Below are 18978 nucleotides of genomic sequence, written 5' to 3' on the forward strand. Positions count from 1 at the left end.
TTAGGTCAGTTTTTTACTGAGCCTATTCCCTAAAGTTCCTGACCTTATTTCTTTGTTTTGTATGTTTAGTATGGTCATGGTGTGAGTTGCGGGTAGTTCATATTTAGCTTAGGTTTTGGGTATTTAGCTGCCTAGTATGGTTTCATCAGGCAGGTCACAGCTTGTCTCTGATTGAGAATCATGGTTAGGTAGCCTGTTTTCACTGTGAGCCAGGCATTGCCCTGTCTCTGTGGCAGCCACCAGATAGACTGTTGAGCTTTTCATGACATTTGTTAGTTGATTTATAATCTAGTTCCTTTGCCAAAGAATATGAATAACACGCGTATATTCTGCTTCTTTCACTCACAAAGATTAAGATATACATTATGTTTTAGTTTGAGAAACACCACAAGTCTCATTGCAGTTTATTAAATAGTACCCACAATAATCATGAAGACTGATAATTTCAGGCAGAGTTGCACAAAAAGACAGACTGGCAATAAAGAAAGACGCCGGTATGAACACGATACTGGAGATATTCACTAGAAGGTTGAAGATCCTCGATTGATTTGATTGCTTCTGATATTCAATCGCCTTCTCGACACCTTTTTTTGGTGCGCCAGGACCACCGCATATCTAGGTCACCAGTTTATCGGAACGCGATTACGTTATAAAAATTAACAATCTAATTTACCTTATAAAATATATGACTTCAGACGACGTGGTTTCTTTCCGCAACTGGGACAAAAATCTTCAAGGGGATCATGACACAGCGTTCTACATGTCATACATTTTTACAGATCTTCTGAATAAACCGAGAATAGTTTCATGCAGAACACATGTAAATGCTAGATCTTTATGCGCCGTCACATTTATTTCACGATGTTGTCATGTGTGGTTCACGCCAATATGTTGCACATGTCGGCTACATTAACCATTGATGCATCAAGTGATCACATGAGATCACCAATACATCATTACGATCACGCGATACCATGTGGTTTTTAGTGGATATTTGGTATTTGATATGATAATTTCCTTCATGCGCAGTTTGGATGTAGTGAACCCTTTTTATCTTCAGTTAGAAAACTGATATTTTCGTGCCGTACTTAGCGTAAGCAACGCCTTTCAGCGTGAGTAATAGGCCTGGTGTCACATTGCAGTGCTTCTTCAACACTGCCTGCCACGGCACAAACAGCTGCCGGAGGCTCAGGCGTCACTGCAGGAAGTGGTACACATGAGGGAGAGATGTCTTCCCTGTGACGACAGCGCTGAGATTATGCAATGACAGTCCGATGATGCTGTGACACAATGCCCCAGACCATGACGACACTCTCCCTCCAATGAGCCCCTCCAGAGATATACTTATGGGACGCCAACGCGGTTCAATCTCATCGCTTATTAAATTGTGGTTTTTCAGGCGAAGAGTTGGAATTGTATCGCACAGGTCACAGGCGACGCAGCTGCGCCGGATACTGGTGAGACTCAGCAACAGTTTGCCAAGCTCAGTCCGTTTGTCGCGAATCGCACGATTTCAGGACGTGCGCTTCTCGGTAACCCCGGCAGTTGGGGTTGCCGTTGACCAGCTTCGTCCCGCAGGTGTGATGCGCCGATACCGATTCTGTGCAGGTGTTGCCATGGTCGCCGACACCGCTGTCTGTCTGTGAGCGCCCCAGGCTCACAGTACGACAATGGCTTATTGCCTGCCACACTGCAGTTCCATGCCAGTAGCATGCCAACGCACCACGCAGATGCAGTGGAATTCTCAAGCATGTTGGTGCCAGAGTCAGTAGAGCGTCTTCTTTAGTGTCCTGCTGAGCATCCAGCATCACCTTAGGCAAGCAATTACAATGATGCCACGCTAGAAACAGGAAGCCAGGCACAATTGATAAATGCTGACTAATCATTTGTTTGTTGACATGGTGCTGTCGTGTACAGTGAGACTGGCGGAAATGCTTTATGGGTAAATATTTGCACAATCATATCGAAGTAGCTGAGCGACGTGATATTACAGTGTTGTGGTCCTCCACCATGCCACCGAGTCCATACAGTGACGGGGCTGAAACAGGCCTGGGAGATGGTGAAGAGAAATGCAGTGCCTAGAATACTTTCCTTATCAAATCAGTCAAATGTGTTTATATAGCCTCTTCTATATCAGCTGATATCTGCGTTGCATAGAGTTCCAGCTGCAACCTCGTATATAAGCATGGATGCAGAGCACAGCGTTAGTGGAAAAACTCCTTAGAAAAGTGTCAGCCCCAGAAGAACGAGAGAACCAGGCTATGTGGGTACAGTCTCTCGGGCGGAGATTATAACAGAACATGGCCAAGATAAATTAATATAATGACCAGCATGGTCAAATAATAATATCACAGGCAGAACAGTTGAACAGCAAAAACAAGATAGCGGTGAGTCATCAGGTATTTTGTTCTAGGTCAGTCTGAGAGAAGAAAGAAAGAGAGAGTTAGAGGTATTACTAAACACAGACATCGGGATAGACAGAAGTTCCAGACAACAAACTGACCTGCCTCTGCAGACACAAATTACGCAGCATGGGGATGGAGACTAGAGATTAGGAGTGTATCAGAGCACATTGTGTCTCATCCGACACTCGACAAACAGGAAGGAGATGTAACTCATCATCGTTTAAAGACAGCCCATATCACTACCACTTACTATCCTGAGAGAAGGCAGCATGATTCGCCACAGCATTTAGTTCAGAATACATACAGTGTAGGACAGGGTGATCAGCATATTAATGTTCATTACCACTCTTCATATGCTTCAGGTTTGAATAGTTATGACGGATGCGGGTTCATGTCAAACAGATATAGTGTCTCACATTGTTTGAGTAACTGCCAAACACTTTCTGCTTATTTGTGCAGACTGTAGTTCTTCCTTGGCCAAGCAGACTTCACCAGTTGAGCGGAACGGCATCTGTTACCTTCCCCATGGTCAATTACATATCAACAAAGCCAGTAAATTTCATGATTTAACAACTTGACAGGTCGATGCCTCCTCTGGGAGTCCATTTGCCAGGCTGCCACGATCTAACCTCGTCATTTATGTTTTGAATTATGTGCTGCTTCCCATGGCCGAATTGAGCCTACTCGTTGATCGTTATAGCACACCCCGTCGGCCTTCAATTCGTTTGTGCGCCATGAAATGGGTCACAGCAATGAACAGCCCGAATCAAATTTCATTATTAATAATCACTGAGGCACATCGTTTTGCTCAGATATTAGTGCTTGTATGATCTGATTGGGAAGAATCGCAGTAAAGAGCAAATGTCCTTTATATAATGATACATACCTCCCATACACAAGTTATTTATAGCTGGTCAAGCTCAACATAACAGACGGCAGCAGTGCAGACATACAGGCTGAGAGTCAACACAGTCCAACACAGAATAGGCCAGGTATCAGTTTGCATCAACATCATAACATTTATTTCTGAATGACTAAAATAGAAGTGCTGAACAGAAATAGCCGCAGAGCTGCCACTCTTAACCATGGTATCCTGGACAGAAAATAAACATTCAAATAGATAAATGAAGAGAATGAATATGGATGTACAATATGCAACAAAACAAGGATGCAATTAGTTATGCGGAGTAATGGCAGATTCCAGATCACATGTGCGATTGTCGCCCCAATGCACTGTTTGCAATTTCAACATCAATACCGCTGACACTCGCGACTCGCAGTCATACTCTCTGGGATGCGCCACTTCGTGGCTGGAACAGCAGCAAATATTCACTTTATCGATCATTATATGAGTAAAAACAAGGCTCACATTTAAAATGATTTGTATAAATACAAACTCGACGATGGCACTTAAATATGAAAATCGCTGATATTGGATGGCCCACCGTCCATCTTCTCTCTCCAAGCCGTAACGCCTTTCCTCCCATTCTCCGGTTGTTAAACGTGGCGATGGCGACAGTCAATGCGAAAACAATGCCGCGTTCTGCGATGTGATTTGATGGCGCTGAAGGCAAAGTAATGACCATGTTACTAGTGAGCAATCCGCGACACGATAACCGGTAATCATATACCGAACAATTGAAGATTTTCCATTCAAAGATGATCAAGCATGCTGATAATTAACAAAAAGTAATAAATACACAATTAAAGGCCGAGGCCTTCCTCATCTGAACAAAAGTCTCCAAAGCCAGGCGTCCCGAAAAGTCTTCCCGCCATTGCGAGCGACACCACCACATCCGCGTTGAAAGGATCGTTTCAATGTATAAGAACGACAACTTCGAGCAACATAACTAGTAATGTAATACACCGAAGCCTCAGGAGAAGGAGGACTCTTGTAGAGATTTCTACGTTTCGAAGGATGTCCAGGAAAGCCGCACAACTAGGTGCACACTGAAGGCACCAGGTTGTTCGGCGGGAAGAAGGGTTCATTGCTCTTTCCAGAGGCAGCTCGTCTTCCTCGAAGAGGTTCGGTATAAATGGAGAAAATTCACATAGTCTACTTCGATTATATTTACTCGTGAGAAATAGCGTAGGGAGGAAGAGACAAGATATGACAAACCAGTCATATATGTGCCACCAGCGCATAAGAGAGCATGTTCATATACAAACACCTGAATACTTTCCTTCTGCCGAATATGCGATCAGCTAGAAATGTTAATCGACTTCGGGATTTGACAAATAGTTAGCCCAGAACGATTGTTGGCGCTGTTCAGACATTAAATCAGATGACTGGTTTGAATGTATGCTTTCGTAAATCAGTACGGTCGATATAAGAGCGACGCGACCATGACGCAAGAGCAGTCGTCATGAGGACACATGTAACGTGCCAGCCTAATAGAATAACCGACCCATTAAGATGGGTCTGCAATGGCTATTTCGATCGATTTGGTCAATAAAATATGGACAATTGAGTTGCTGGCAGTGGATAGTTGTGGTGGCATAGTGTCTTGGCATTCATTCTGCTGTCTGCTAGTCAGACACCCTTAAGACAGCCGACTAGTTAAGTAATGCATTGAAATTGTAACTTAACAGGTCAATATTGCAAAGAAACAGGAAAACTGAGCCACGAATGTGTCGCAAAGTACTGCAGTACATTTCCGCGCTTATACTAGGGTCGTTATTAAAGCGTATCTTTAAAAATTATTTTGGTGTTAAAGATTAGTCTAGGCTTCACGTAAGTTGTTACGGCAGTGACAGGGCCACACACCAATATTATATATGTTACATGTTGTAATGAGGTTCCACTTTATATAATAAATTTAAAAAAGAAAGCCTGTCGAACATGTCACGATTGCCACCCATGAATAATGAGACCATTGTTCATGCCCTTCTAACGCCGTTTTAGACAATAAACTGCAAACGAAAGTGATAAAATATCTGTCAGAGCTTGTCTTCAGCTTAAATGATTTATAATGGAAAGATGTTCAGCATATTTTATATCTATGACAGCCAGTATTGGCTTTTTGATTAACATCATTATTGTCCTATAAGCTTGATTTTCACTTATTTTTCATGTATATGTATGTGTATATATATATATATATATATATATATATGTGTATGTGTATATATATATATATATATATATATTACACACACACACAAGTCACATACTGCGTTGTGGCTGACTTGCTTTACTTATTGAAGTTTAACAGAACCCATAGAAATATCGCCCACGAAATGCTTACTGTAGTACTAATACCCTCAGTATTACATTTCAACTGCAGTTCATGATGTTAATACCTGGCACCAGTTCATCTCTTCGTTACATAACACAATAATACAGACAGAGTGAGAAAGATAGAGGGTGAATGACAGATGAGTGCTGCTTGAGAACACGAGCAAAGTGTTAAAGGTCAATCTTCCACAAAGCTTACCAGCCACCTCTCTCACACTGAGCAGCCTAGACGACAGAGCAGGCAGCAGCCAGAATACAAGGGTGTCTACCTCCTCACACAGCCTACCAGGGGAGCCGAAATATTAGCGAGGAGTTTATGGCCATGACTATTATTGTCATACTCAAGTCAGGTAGCTTGAGTTAATAAACAACTATAGATCATTATAGACACTGTTAGTGGCAGGGTAAGCCTATGGTTGTGAGCTGATTATAACGAGCCAAAGTCGATCTTTCAGCCATCAAGGCATATATCCAGAACAGGCAAAGTCAACCCACTGTTCCTGCCATTGAAAATAAGAATCTGTTCTCACGACCGCCCAGTAAAAATGGCGTAAAAAAAAGACCGAGCTGATTGATGCTGCAACACACCAGATAGTGAACACCAAATAGTACAGTCAAGCTCACGTCACCTTATAGCGCACCCGAGACCGGCACATCACAAAGAGGTCTCGTCTGTCTCAGGCTGCTATTGCCGTAGAAATCCCACCTCAGCAGTGATACTTTGCACAGAAAGACTGAGATCTGAGTATTCCCTTATGCCACGCCTGCTGACAACATCATCACCCACACTGACAGTGTCTTCATGATGAATAAAGTGAAAATGTTTTTTATATATTTTTTCAAATGTACAAAACATATACTTCCATTCTTACATAGTAGATTCAGACCTTTGAAGGTGGACTGAAATGAAGTCAGGTGCATCTCAGCTTCATTGATCACCCTGAGCTGAGCCGTCTTGATTGAGTCAATTGATTAACATATCAGCACACACTGTCATCATAAGGTCACACAGTTGACAATGGGATGTCGTGAGCAAAACTGGGTGAATTGCCTAGAGCTTGAGACAGAGGCCAAATAAGGCACAGATCTGCAAAATACCAGTACATTGAATCCCTGTTAAACACAGTACAATGGGAAGAAATTAGAACCACTAAGACTTTTCCTAGAAAGGAGGCTGAGAATCGGGAGCTGGTCAGAGTAGATCAACTCAATGGTTGAAGTGGACAGAGCCTGAGGCCTCTCCAAATGGGAGAATAGACAACCAGCAGACAATCAGGCTTCATGGTAAGATAGCCAGTATCAGAAATATCCTCTCAAAGCAAAGACACTGATCAGCACTTTGAGCTCTGCCAAAATACCTACCAGACATATCAAGATCTTCGGTTCGACGAAACAAGATTTGAATCCTTGCTTCCGGAATGCCAGTCACGCCCGGCGTTAGATATACCATCCTCACGGCGAAGTTACGGTGGTAGGCGGCAGATCAATGTTGCCGCGCAGGGACCGGGAGAATTGAAGACGAGGGAAATATATCGAGCAGCACAGAGACTCGATGAAACCCGCACCAGAAGGCGCTTCGTGACCAAACCAGTCATGTCACCGTCAACCCTGGGTACACAGAGTGGCCAGAACAAAGTCTCGAATGCCTACCCAGCCACTTCGGACGTTACGCCTCCGACAGTAGGAGAGATCTCCAGAGAAGAATAGGAGAAACCTCAGTCACAGGTAGCTGGTGCTGTAGAGTCATACAGACAAAGATCAAGGTTTAATTGCCAAAGTATCGTGTCGAGTATATCTGACACATATGTAAATGATATTTCATAAATTAGCAATAAAAATGTGCGTGTCACATGTTCAATACGATGCATTATATGATCATTTCCCAGGACTACTGGGAGTACAACTGTTATTCATAACATCTCGCCAGAGCTTGTAAACGTAAATGAGTCATTTTTCCACTAATTCGCCTTTACCTCCGTTCTTTCAACTTCTTCAGGTGATACATTGTTCCCTGGTACAGAGTGGGGACGATGGGTGGAAGATCGTCCCAAATTGGGACAGAGTTCCTTGCTGAAGAGACAGCGCCTGTGTTCAATCCGAGCAGAGGGCAACGTCACTGCCTGCTCCACCGGCTCACCAACAGATGTTCACTCCTTCTCACGCCCGGGCTTCCAGCGATCGCAGATCAGCTCCCTGTAGAAAGCCGGCCTGGCGAACCATGCCCAGGCTTTGAGGCCCAACACAATGGGTCATGTGTTCATTGATGCATCTGTTTAATACAGTTGATCACATTCTCATCATGTCACAGAATGTAGTCTGTCACCACATCGAATGTCATACCTTCTAAGCTGATTACGGTGCACCACAGAACAATACAATGGCCTTGGGTGCATGAATGGCTGATTGCAGAGACCATCTCCAGGTCATTCATGTGATGAGAAACAAAGATGTGGCTCACATCCTCCTTATCATACAGGTACGGCCTCCTGTCTTCAACCCGGCACTTGTTCCTCACGGTGCTGTCTAGCATTCTTCACAACCAGTTTCAGACATTTTGATATCAGTTTCATGCTTTTAGAATCAGAAAAGGCTTGTAGATTCGCGCTTGATCGACAGATTTATTTAGGTTCCGCACTCCATCGTATAAAAGCAGACTTGCTAGCGGCTCAAATATTCAATATGAAAGAACAGGACTTATGAAAGAGCAGTCACCAGGCCAGCATATGCATTCTGAAATTATCATTAACAATCTATGCACGCCTAGTTCCTTCCCTGGCTGACGCGCTCACAATTAATTACTATCCTTCATCAGCATTGATAGAGCATTTGTGCCGTCTTTATTGCAATAGTTGATTATACCTCGTGAATGACTTCCTCAGCGCTTGGTTCGCGGGTTTCGACCACATAGGCCGGGCTGAATGCCACTGATCTCCTGCGACAGATTATTTGTGAGTATGCTCAGTTCTACCATCTGAACGCGCGACAGAGGCGATAACATCTCTTCTTTATACAGAGTTAGAGATGAGTATGTTTGATGTTGATGCATAGTCGGGCCAAAGTTGAGAATGACACAAATATTAATTCACAGTTCGTTACCAGTGTTCCTAGATATTTGTCAGATACATTATGAACACTGAAGTAGTGGATTGCTGTGCTATTTCATAGTCGTGCTGCTTTTACGACAATACATTTGACAACATTTAGCAGCCGACTTTCTTTTTTCAAGATCTACCTGGCATGCCAGCCTGACTGATTTAATGCTCACCTTATAACCACGTTTCGAGTCGTTCAGACCAGGGTTTTACCACCTGCCTGAGATTGACCATGTTTCTCAATGGGATTGTCTGGGAGCTTCACATGGACTCAGGTCGATACTTAGTACCAGAGCCACTTAGTTACCCTCATCTAGTTGCTCTGTTCAGCCAGAAAGGCATTGTCGTCACTTCAAACTGTGTTCCTGGAGAAGTACCGAGATGTACAGTACCACTCTCATTTATCGTGTCTGCAGCCCGAAACACTTCGGTCGAGAGCACCTCAATATTGATGAATGTCTCAGAATGCTTACTGTTGGCATGACAGACCACGGTAGCGCCACCGTCTTCCAGAAAAATCTTTTCGAGATGCTCCCTAAACACTATGGGATTCATCAGAGCAAATGACTTACCTGTCTTGCAAATTCGCTTCCTGAGAAGGGCCGCCCTCTGACAGCCACCTCCGTGTGTCTTGCCTCACTGTAGCAGATGGCACTGACACTGCTCTGCTGGAAGATCTGTGAGTTTCGGTATCAGGAAATGGATCCAAGAGTTTAATCAACTTTTAGAGACGGTTCAGGTGCTGCCGCTCCCCGGTTTTCTTCATAACATAAACCGCCTTGAAGCTCCTGATGACCGAGCAAATGGCTGATTTCAGGCAGTCTACTGGCAGTTGGCATTTGAACAGAAGCATAATGATGCGCACGCGTTTTTCAGCAGGTAACCCAGGAAGAACAGACTCAAAGCACCACCTCCTTTGAGCATCATTCAGTTCAATAAATAATCAGCATGACAGAGTGATTTAATACACTGTGCCACGAGAACACTGACATGATGCCGGCCAGGCAGTGGGCTGAAATGCAGTGAAGTCAGCGCACCCAGATCACTTGCATGGCAGCAGGGACTTGCACTAATTGCACACTCTGATCACTCATAACATCTCTGTAGTATATGTGTTCACACATGCCAAAGTGAGGCAGCAGACTTTAAAATTCGATATTTGTGTAATTAAAACTTTGGCCACGGATTGTGGAGACCATGCTTTACTCCCCACACCTAAAAATGTCATCTACTGTGGTTACTCCTTACCAGATTCAGTCGTAACACACATGGATATATACCATGTCCTCTAAAGTTACTGATATAAAACATGTGACCCTTCCTTTTCAGATCTCGATTCTGTGTCAAATTACACCATGGAGTTAGACTCCCTGCGTGGTCAGAGAAGATAGCACCATTGCTCAAGAACATGAAACACAACCACTCCCTGTTCCTCATATTATGGACCAACAACGAGTTCTTTGCAGCGGCAGCCTCAATATACTTAAATGACAATATCTTGAACAGTAGCTGGAATGATAGGCCGCTGAAGAAATCAATGTTGGTCGCGACTATATTTATGTAGAATGCTGAAGATTGAAGAACCACCGTCTCCAGCATGACGGTTTATGTACCAAGCAGCGACACAAACATACTTGCGTGGGATTGAATTTGACCATATTTTTTTCTCCAGTCATTATCATAAATCACATCTCAATAATGTTGCTAAAACAAATTATTCAATACATAAAATGATACATACCGTTGTTGATTTGACATGCCGTATCATTGATATTAGGCCTATGTTCGTCACGAATGCTCGTTCATATTGTCAATATTATATTATCACCGTATTCTGTTGCAATAGCTCATATATTGTCATTGGTACATCAAAACTTCAATGATAAATATTGGGCGAAATTCAGCTCATTGAGAGATATCAAATAAAATGTCATCTACTCTAGTATCAATGAACGTTTTGCCCAATGATTTATCATTGGTTTTTGACTCTTGTAATGACAATATATGAATATTACAACAGAATACCTGATTGATAATATAATATTGACAATATAGACAGACATTCAGTGACTGAGACATAGGCCTAATATGTTTAATGATACAACATGTCAAATCAACAGCAGTTCTATCATATGCATTTTATGTATTGAATAATTTGTTTTATAGCAACGGTTATATTGGGATTATGTGATTTATGATAATGACTGGAGGAAAAAAATATGGTCAGTTCAATCCCACACAAATTTGTATTTGATGTCCTTCACTTGGTTTTTGTAAACTGCATCAAAGTATTCTGCCTGGGACACAGTCAATTGGTTCTTCCAATCTCCAGCGATTCCTGCATAAACATAGTCACATTAACACATTGGACTGTTACAGACGGCCTATCATTTCCAAATACTCTGTTCAAAGATATTGTCATTTATAAAGATATGTGGGTACCTTTCCTAAGGAACTCTGATTTATTATGGTCCATAAACTCATTGGGGACCAGGGAGTAGTTGGACATCTTGTTCTGTTTCATGTTCTTGAACACACAATGGTCTGCTATCTTCTCTATTACCTCAGAGTCCAGAGACTTCTCCATGAATTGTGAGATCTTTGACACAGAATCCCTCAGATCCTGGGGGGTCACATGATTTTATATCAATAACTTTGAAGGACTACAATGAAATATATCCATGTGTGTTCTTGACTGAATCTGACTAAGTTGTGTTGGGAGTAACCACAGTAGATGAAACATTTTTTAAACAAATTGTGGGGGTAAAAACATGGTGGTCTACACAGTCGTGGCCAAAAGTTTTGAGAATTACACAAATATCAATTTTCACAAAGTCTGCTGCCTCACTTTGTATGTTGGCAATTTACATATACTACAGAATGTTATGAAGAGTGATCAGATTAATTGCAATTAATTGCAAAGTCCCTCTTTGCCATGCAAATGATCTGAATCCCCCCAAAACATTTCCACTGCATTTCAGCCCTGCCACAAAAGGACCAGCTGACATCATGTCAGTGATTCTTTCGTTAACACAGGTGTGAGTGTTGACGAGGGCAAGGCTAGAGATCACTCTGTCATGCTGATTGAGTTTGAATAACAGACTGGATGCTTCAAAAGGAGGGTGGTGCTTGGAATCATTGTTCTTCCTGGGTTACCTGCAAGGAAACACGTGCCGTCATCATTGCTTTGCACAAAAAGAGCTTCACAGGCAAGGATATTGCTGCCAGTAAGACTGCACCAAAATCAACCATTTATCGGATCATCAAGAACTTCAAGGAGAGCGGTTCAATTGTTGTGAAGAAGGCTTGTTGATTCAGGTGCGGGATCGGGGCACCACCAGTACAGAGCTCAGGAATGGCAGCAGGCAGGTGTGAGTGCATCTGCACGCATAGTGAAGCAAAGACTTTTGGTGTCAAGAAGGGCAGCAAAGAAGCCACTTCTCTCCAGGAAAAACATCAGGGACAGACTGATATTCTGCAAAAGGTACAGGGATTGGACTGCTGAGGACTGGGGTAAAGTCATTTTCTCTGATGAATCCCCTTTCCAATTGTTTGGGGCATCTGGAAAAAAAGATTTTCTGGAGAAGACAAGGTGAGCGCTACCATTAGTCCTGTCATGCCAACAGTAAAGCATTCTGAGACCATTCATGTGTGGGGTTGCTTCTCAGCCAAGGGAGTGGGCTCACTCACAATTTTGTCTAAGGACACAGCCATGAATAAAGAATGGTACCAACACATCCTCCGAGAGCAACTTCTCCCAACCATCCAGGAACAGTTTGGTGACGAACAATGCCTTTTCAAACATGATGGAGCACCTTGCCATAAGGCAAAAGGGATAACTAAGTGGCTCTGGGAACAAAACATCGATATTTTGGGTCCATGGCCAGGAAACTCCCCAGACCTTAATCCCATTGAGAACTTGTGGTCAATCCTCAAGAGGCAGGTGGACAAACAAAAACCCACAAATTCTGACAAACTCCAAGCATTGATTATGCAAGAGTGGGCTGTCATCAGTCAGGATGTGGCCCAGAAGTTAATTGACAGCATGCCAGGGCAGATTGCAGAGGTCTTGAAAAAAAAGGGTCAACACTGCAAATATTGACTCTTTGCATCAAATTCATGTAATTGTCAATAAAAGCCTTTGACACTTATGAAATGCTTGTAATTATACTTCAGTGTTCCATAGTAACATCTGACAAAAAATATCTAAAGACACTGAGGCAGCAGACTTTGTGAAAATTAATATTTGTGTCATTCTCAAAACTTTTGGCCACGACTGTACATCCCTAACATCAAACATACTCATCTCTAACTCTGTATAAAGGAAGAGATGTTATCATATGCAATCATCGCGTTCAAGTGTAAGTCCTTTTGTTAGGGTATTGACTGAGCATACGATACTCACAAATATCATCTCTTCATAGGAGATGTACATGGTGCGGTCCTGGTCCTTAGCATTCAACCAGCCTATCACGTGGTCAAACCACGAACCAAACATCACTGGGGGGGTGTGGGTGGGGGGACCACAAAGGTATCATCAAAGCTATTACAATAAAAGACAACTACAAATGCTCTATCAATACTTGATAGGTCAGAGGATAAGTGAATTAATTGTGAATAACAGAGGTAGCGTCAATTATTCAAAGGAAGGAGACTAAACAGTACATAAATTGTTAATGATAATTCCAGGGTAATAAATATGCTGGCCTTGAACATTGCTCTTTTCATAAATTGCTCCTGTTCTTTCATATTGGATATTTGAGCCCATAGATTCTAGAGCCAAGTCTGCTTTATACAGTAGAGTAGGTCACCGGGACCTAAATAAATCTGTCAATCAAAAAAGCACAGATCACTAAGCCTTTTCTGATTCTAAAAGCATGAAACTGATATCAAAATGTCTGTAATAGTTGGAAAACAAGAAAGAATACTAAACCTTTTCCATTGAGGAACTTCTGCAGGAATTGGTCCTGAGTGCCAGGTTGGACCAGGAAGGAGGCCATGCCATAGTAGTGATAGGAGGATGTGAACACATCTTTAGGGTTTCTCATCACATAGATGACCTGGAGATGAGGAATCTCTCTGATCAACCATTCATTACCCAAGGCCATTGTGTATTATTCTAATAGTGCACAATGTGCGCAATCAGCCTTAGAATTGTAACATTCGATGTAGTGACAGACTACATTCTCTTGACATGATGAGAAATGTGATCAACTGGGTATTAAACCCAGGTCATCAATGTGACCTATGATCGTGTTAGCCCATTGTGTTAAAGCCTAAAGCTAAAGCAGCATAGTTCACCAAACCAGCTTCACTACAGGAGCTGATCTACACGTATCTACAGTGCACTACCTTAGGCTTGACAGTGAAGAAGGAGGCGGGCATCATGTTGTAGTGGTAGTGGGTAGAAAACAGGCGTGGTGATGCCCTCTGCTCCAGATTGAGGACACAGGCCCTTGTCTCTTCTAGCCAAGGAACTCTGTCCCAATTTGGGACAGTCAGCACCGGGGTCAGGTCCCCTCCACTCTGTACCAGGGGAACAATCTCCTGCATCCATGTTGTACCTGGGGGAGAGGGACAGAGAAAGACAGGGGTAAAGACAGGTGGAGTGGAAAAGCAGATGTTTGAGCTTCATTTACATTTACAAAATAAAGCTCTAGCAGGGAATAAACCCCATGAACCAGCAAGTTTGTACTCCCAAAGGAAGGCATGATAACTGCAGTCCTGGAAATGGTCATATAGAGTGCAATCGGAAAGTATTCAGACCTCTTGACTTTTTACACATTTTGTTACTAATTTATAAAATATCACATTTACATATGTATTCAGACCCTTTACTCAGTACTTTTTGACTCACCTTTGGCATCGATTAAAGCCTTGAGTCTTTGTCTGTATGACTCTACAAGCTTGGCACACCTGTATTTGGGGTTTCTCCTATTCTTCTCTGGAGATCCTCTCAAGCTCTGTCAGGTTGGATGGGGAGCGTAGCTCAAGAGATGTTCGATCAGGTTCAAGTCCGGGGTCTGGCTGGGCCACTCAAGGACATTCAGAGACTTGTTCTGAAGCCACTCCTACATTGTCTTGGGTGTGTACTTAGGGTTGTTGTCCTGTTGGAAGGTGAACCTTGGCCCCAGTTTGAGGTCCTGAGTGCTCTGGTGCAGGTTTTCATCAAGGATCTCTGTACTTTGCTCTGTTCATATTTCCCTCGATCCTGACTAGTCTCCCAGTCCCTGCCGCTGAAAAACATCCCCACAGTGTGATGCTGCCACTACCACCATGCTTCACCGTAGGGATGGTGCCATATTTCTTCCAGACGTGACACTTGGCATTCAGGCCAAAGAGTTCAATCTTGATTTCATCAGACCAGAGAATCTTGTTTCTCATGGTCTGAGAGTCTTTAGGTGTATTTTGGCAAACTCCAAGTGTGCTGTCAAGTGTCTTTTACTGAGGAGTGGCTTCTGTCTGGCTATGCTACCATAAAGCCCTGATTGGTAGAGTGCTGCAGAGATGGTTGTCCTTCTGGAAGGTTCTCCCATTTTCACAGAGGAACTCTGGAGCTCTGTCAGAATAACCATTGGGTTCTTGGTCTACTCCCTGACCAAGGCCCTTCTCCCCCGGTTGCTCAGTTTGGCCTGGCGGTCAGCTCTAGGAAGAGTCTTCGTGGTTCCGAACTTCTTCCATTTAAGAATGATGGAGGCCACTGTGTTCTTGGGGATCTTCAATGCTGCAGACATTTTTTGGTACACTTCCCCAGATCTGTGCCTTGACACAATCCTGTCTCAGAGCTCTAGGGCCAATTCCTTAGTTTTTGCTCTGACATACATTGTCAACTGTGTGACCTTATATTGACAGGTGTGTGCTTTTCCAAGTCATGTCCAATCAATTGACTCCAATCAAGTTGTAGAAACATCTCAAGGATGATCAATGGAAACAGGATGCACCTGAGCTCAATTTCAAGTCTCATAGCAAAGGGTCTGAATACTTATGTAAATTAGGTATATGTTTTTTAATACATTTGAAAAAATATATATAAAAAACGTTTTCGCTTTGTCATTATGGGGTACTGTGTGTAGATTGATGAGGAAAAATATTCAATCAATTTTAGAATAAGGCCGTAACGTAAAAAAGTGCAAAAATTAAAGGGGTCTGAATACTTTCTGAATGCAAAGTATATACTGAGGGTAGGATTTCTACAGTATCATAGCTTTAGCCCACAAGTACAGACAGACCTCTTTGTGATGTGCAGTCACTCAGGCATGTGCCTTATAAAGGCAACAGTAGGCTTGACAACTATTTAGTGTTCACTATCACAGTGTGTGTTGCAGCACATGTATTATCAACTCAGTCTTTTTTTTTTTTTTTTTACCTTTATTTTACTAGGCAAGTCAGTAAAGAACAAATTCTTATTTTCAATGATGGCCTAGGAACAGTGGGTTGACTGCCTGTTCAGGGGCAGAACGACAGATATGTACCTTGTCAGCTCAGGGATTCGAACTTACAACCTTTCGGTTACTAGTCCAACGCTCTAACCACTAGGCTACCCTGCCACCCCAACAGTTGTCTACCAATAGTCTATAGTTGTTTATTAATAAAAGCTACTTACCTGACTTAGGATATGTGACAATGAGAATGTCGTCATGACGAAAAGTAAACTCCTCATAGTATTTCAGGCTCCCCTGAGGGTGTAGATGTGTGGGGAGGTAGACCCCCTTGTATTCTGTGTACAGCTCTGCTTCTGTCATGATCCCAAACTGCTCAGTGTGAGAGAGAACAACTGGTAAAACTGTCAGAAAGATTGACCTTTAGCACTTTGCTACGTGATTCAAATATAAGCAGCACTCATCTGTCATTCACCCTCTATCTTTCTCCCACTCTCTGTCTGTGTTATTGTGTTGTAAAAATTAACGGAGGGATGGACTAGTTGCCAGAATTTATTAACATCATGAAAGGACTTGCAGTTTGGAATGTAATACCTGGGGTGATATGCTGTTCAGGGCGGATGCTGCAAGTAAGCATTTCATTGGACGGTGTATACTATGGGTTTCTCATTAAGCAATAAGTATGGGGTCAATTACACGCAATATGTATTGTGTGTGTGTGTGTATATATATATATATACATATATATACACATACACATATAATATATATATAGCAATATATATATATATACACATACATACATACATGAAAAATAAAGTTGAGAATGTAAACATATTTTCGAGGACGGTTGAAATAATGGAATGTTGAAATCAAAAGCCAAACAACTGAAAGCAAAATGCATAGAATTGTAAACAAAAATAAGACATCAAAAACAAAAAAAACTTGTACGCAAATCATTTTAAAGCGAGAGCAAAACTCTGACAAATGATTTTATACTCGTTTGCGAGTTTTGGTATTATATTTCCGTGAAGGGCGGGGTTTAGAGGGAGGCATAGACAATGAGTCTCCATTGGTCCACTCGTTTTGGAGTGAGAGGTTTTCTTAACCCAATCAATGAACATGATAGACAGGCTTTTTCTTTTTTTTAAATTTATTATAAAGACAAGACCTCATTGCATGCTTGTAACGTTACAGCAGGCCACAGTCAGCAATATATATGTGGATGTGTGAGAAACCCTAAATCGCTTTTCTCATAACAATACGTGAAGCCTAGACTTAATCTTGCCTAAAATGAATTTTAAAGATACGCTTAATATAGTGTAACGACCCTAGGTTTATAAGCGCGGAAATGGCACTGCCGCACGAGCATGCTTTTGCGACACATTCGATAGCGCGCCGGACCTCGGGTTCGAGATCTACTCCCTGTTGTTTCTTTACAATATTGACCTGTTAAGTTACAATTTCGAAGTACGTTACTTAACTAATTTAGTCGGCTGTCTTAAAGTTGTCTGACTAGCTAGACAACTAGAATGAATCGCAAGACACTGCATGCCTGTAGCTATCCACTGCCAGCCGTAAGGTTGTCCATATATTTTTATTAAACCAAATCCGGTCGAAATAAGCCATTGATTTTAGACCCATCACTAATAGATCCAGTTATTCTAGCTAGGTAACGTTACATGTGTCCACCATGACGACACTCTTACGTCATGAGATTGAAATCACATTTCGCCCTTTATGGACAACTACTTGGTTTACAGAAAGCATACATTCAAACTAGTCATCTGATTTGTATCTGAATTAGCCTTAACAAAATGTTCTGGACTAGCTGGCTATTTAAGCTAGAGACATTCAAATGTGATCAAGTCAGTTAACGCATTTCCCCATATATCCAGCTGATGTTCACTTTGTGTTCAGCAGAGAGAGTATTCAGAGTTGGTTTTGGCTGCACACACATTAATAGACATGCTCTCTTATGCATAGTGAAACACTTAAATCTCTTTCTGATAGTTGTCACTATCTTGTATACCTCTTCCACTTCCCTACACTGTTTCTCATTACAATTTTGAGAGTAAATATAATCAAAAGTAGACTTATCAATGTGAATTTTCTCCATTTTACTTGCAGGTCCTTTCTGAACCTCTTCCCGGAGGCAGGCTGCCTCTGGAAAAAGAGCAATGAACCCTTCTTCCAGAACACCAGGCAAGAATACAAAGGCCTGGAGACCTTTTATTCAGTGTACACCTAAATAAGTTGTACGGCTTCCTGGACATCCTTCAGAAGCAGCCAAATCTCTACAAGAGTCTCACTGTCCCTGGGGAAGATTTCAGTTAGTGAATTTGTTTTATTACTAGTTATGTTGTATGAGACAGTCAGATTCATTTATACATTTAATTGATCCTTTTTCAGCCGGATGCTGACTATGTAGTCGGCCTCATCGCTCCTGAAATGAGCAGGAGAGGAACTTTCAGGACTGCCATAGTCAGAAACTTTAAGGACTTTGTTCAAGATGTGGAAAGGTGAGCCTCAGCCTTTGAATTATTGTATTTATTACTTTTTTGTTAATTGTCAACAGTAACGGTCATAAACCAACAGGATTGGGAAGATAACTGAACACATTCAGTTGCTGATTACCAGTTTATAATGATGACATCTCTTGGATTACTCACCTAGTAACATAGTCCAATTACTTTGCCTTCAAACGCCATAGAACATACTATACTATGAACACAGCATTGTTTTTCACATTGACTTTGTCACCATCGCACACACCGGTAACTGTTTTTCAGGAGGAATGGAGGAAAAGGCGGTGCACAGTGAACTTGGAGGAGAGGAAGAAGATGGACAAGTGGAGCCATCCA

General features: G+C 42.2%; 1 protein-coding gene across 1 annotated transcript; it reads right to left on the reverse strand.

The window, feature by feature from the left end:
• Positions 1-10813: 10813 nt before the first annotated feature.
• sult2st2 (sulfotransferase family 2, cytosolic sulfotransferase 2) lies at positions 10814-16642 on the reverse strand. Its single transcript, XM_024387897.2, has 6 exons — positions 16339-16642; positions 14088-14299; positions 13669-13795; positions 13141-13235; positions 11178-11358; positions 10814-11073 (listed from the first exon to the last, which is right to left on the reverse strand). Exons 1-6 carry the CDS (start codon positions 16475-16477, stop codon positions 10964-10966), a joined length of 864 nt encoding a protein of 287 aa, XP_024243665.1. The 5' UTR covers positions 16478-16642; the 3' UTR covers positions 10814-10963.
• Positions 16643-18978: the final 2336 nt, after the last annotated feature.

The sequence above is a fragment of the Oncorhynchus tshawytscha genome, linkage group LG25 (assembly GCF_018296145.1).
Source record: "Oncorhynchus tshawytscha isolate Ot180627B linkage group LG25, Otsh_v2.0, whole genome shotgun sequence".
Lineage (NCBI taxonomy): Eukaryota > Metazoa > Chordata > Actinopteri > Salmoniformes > Salmonidae > Oncorhynchus > Oncorhynchus tshawytscha.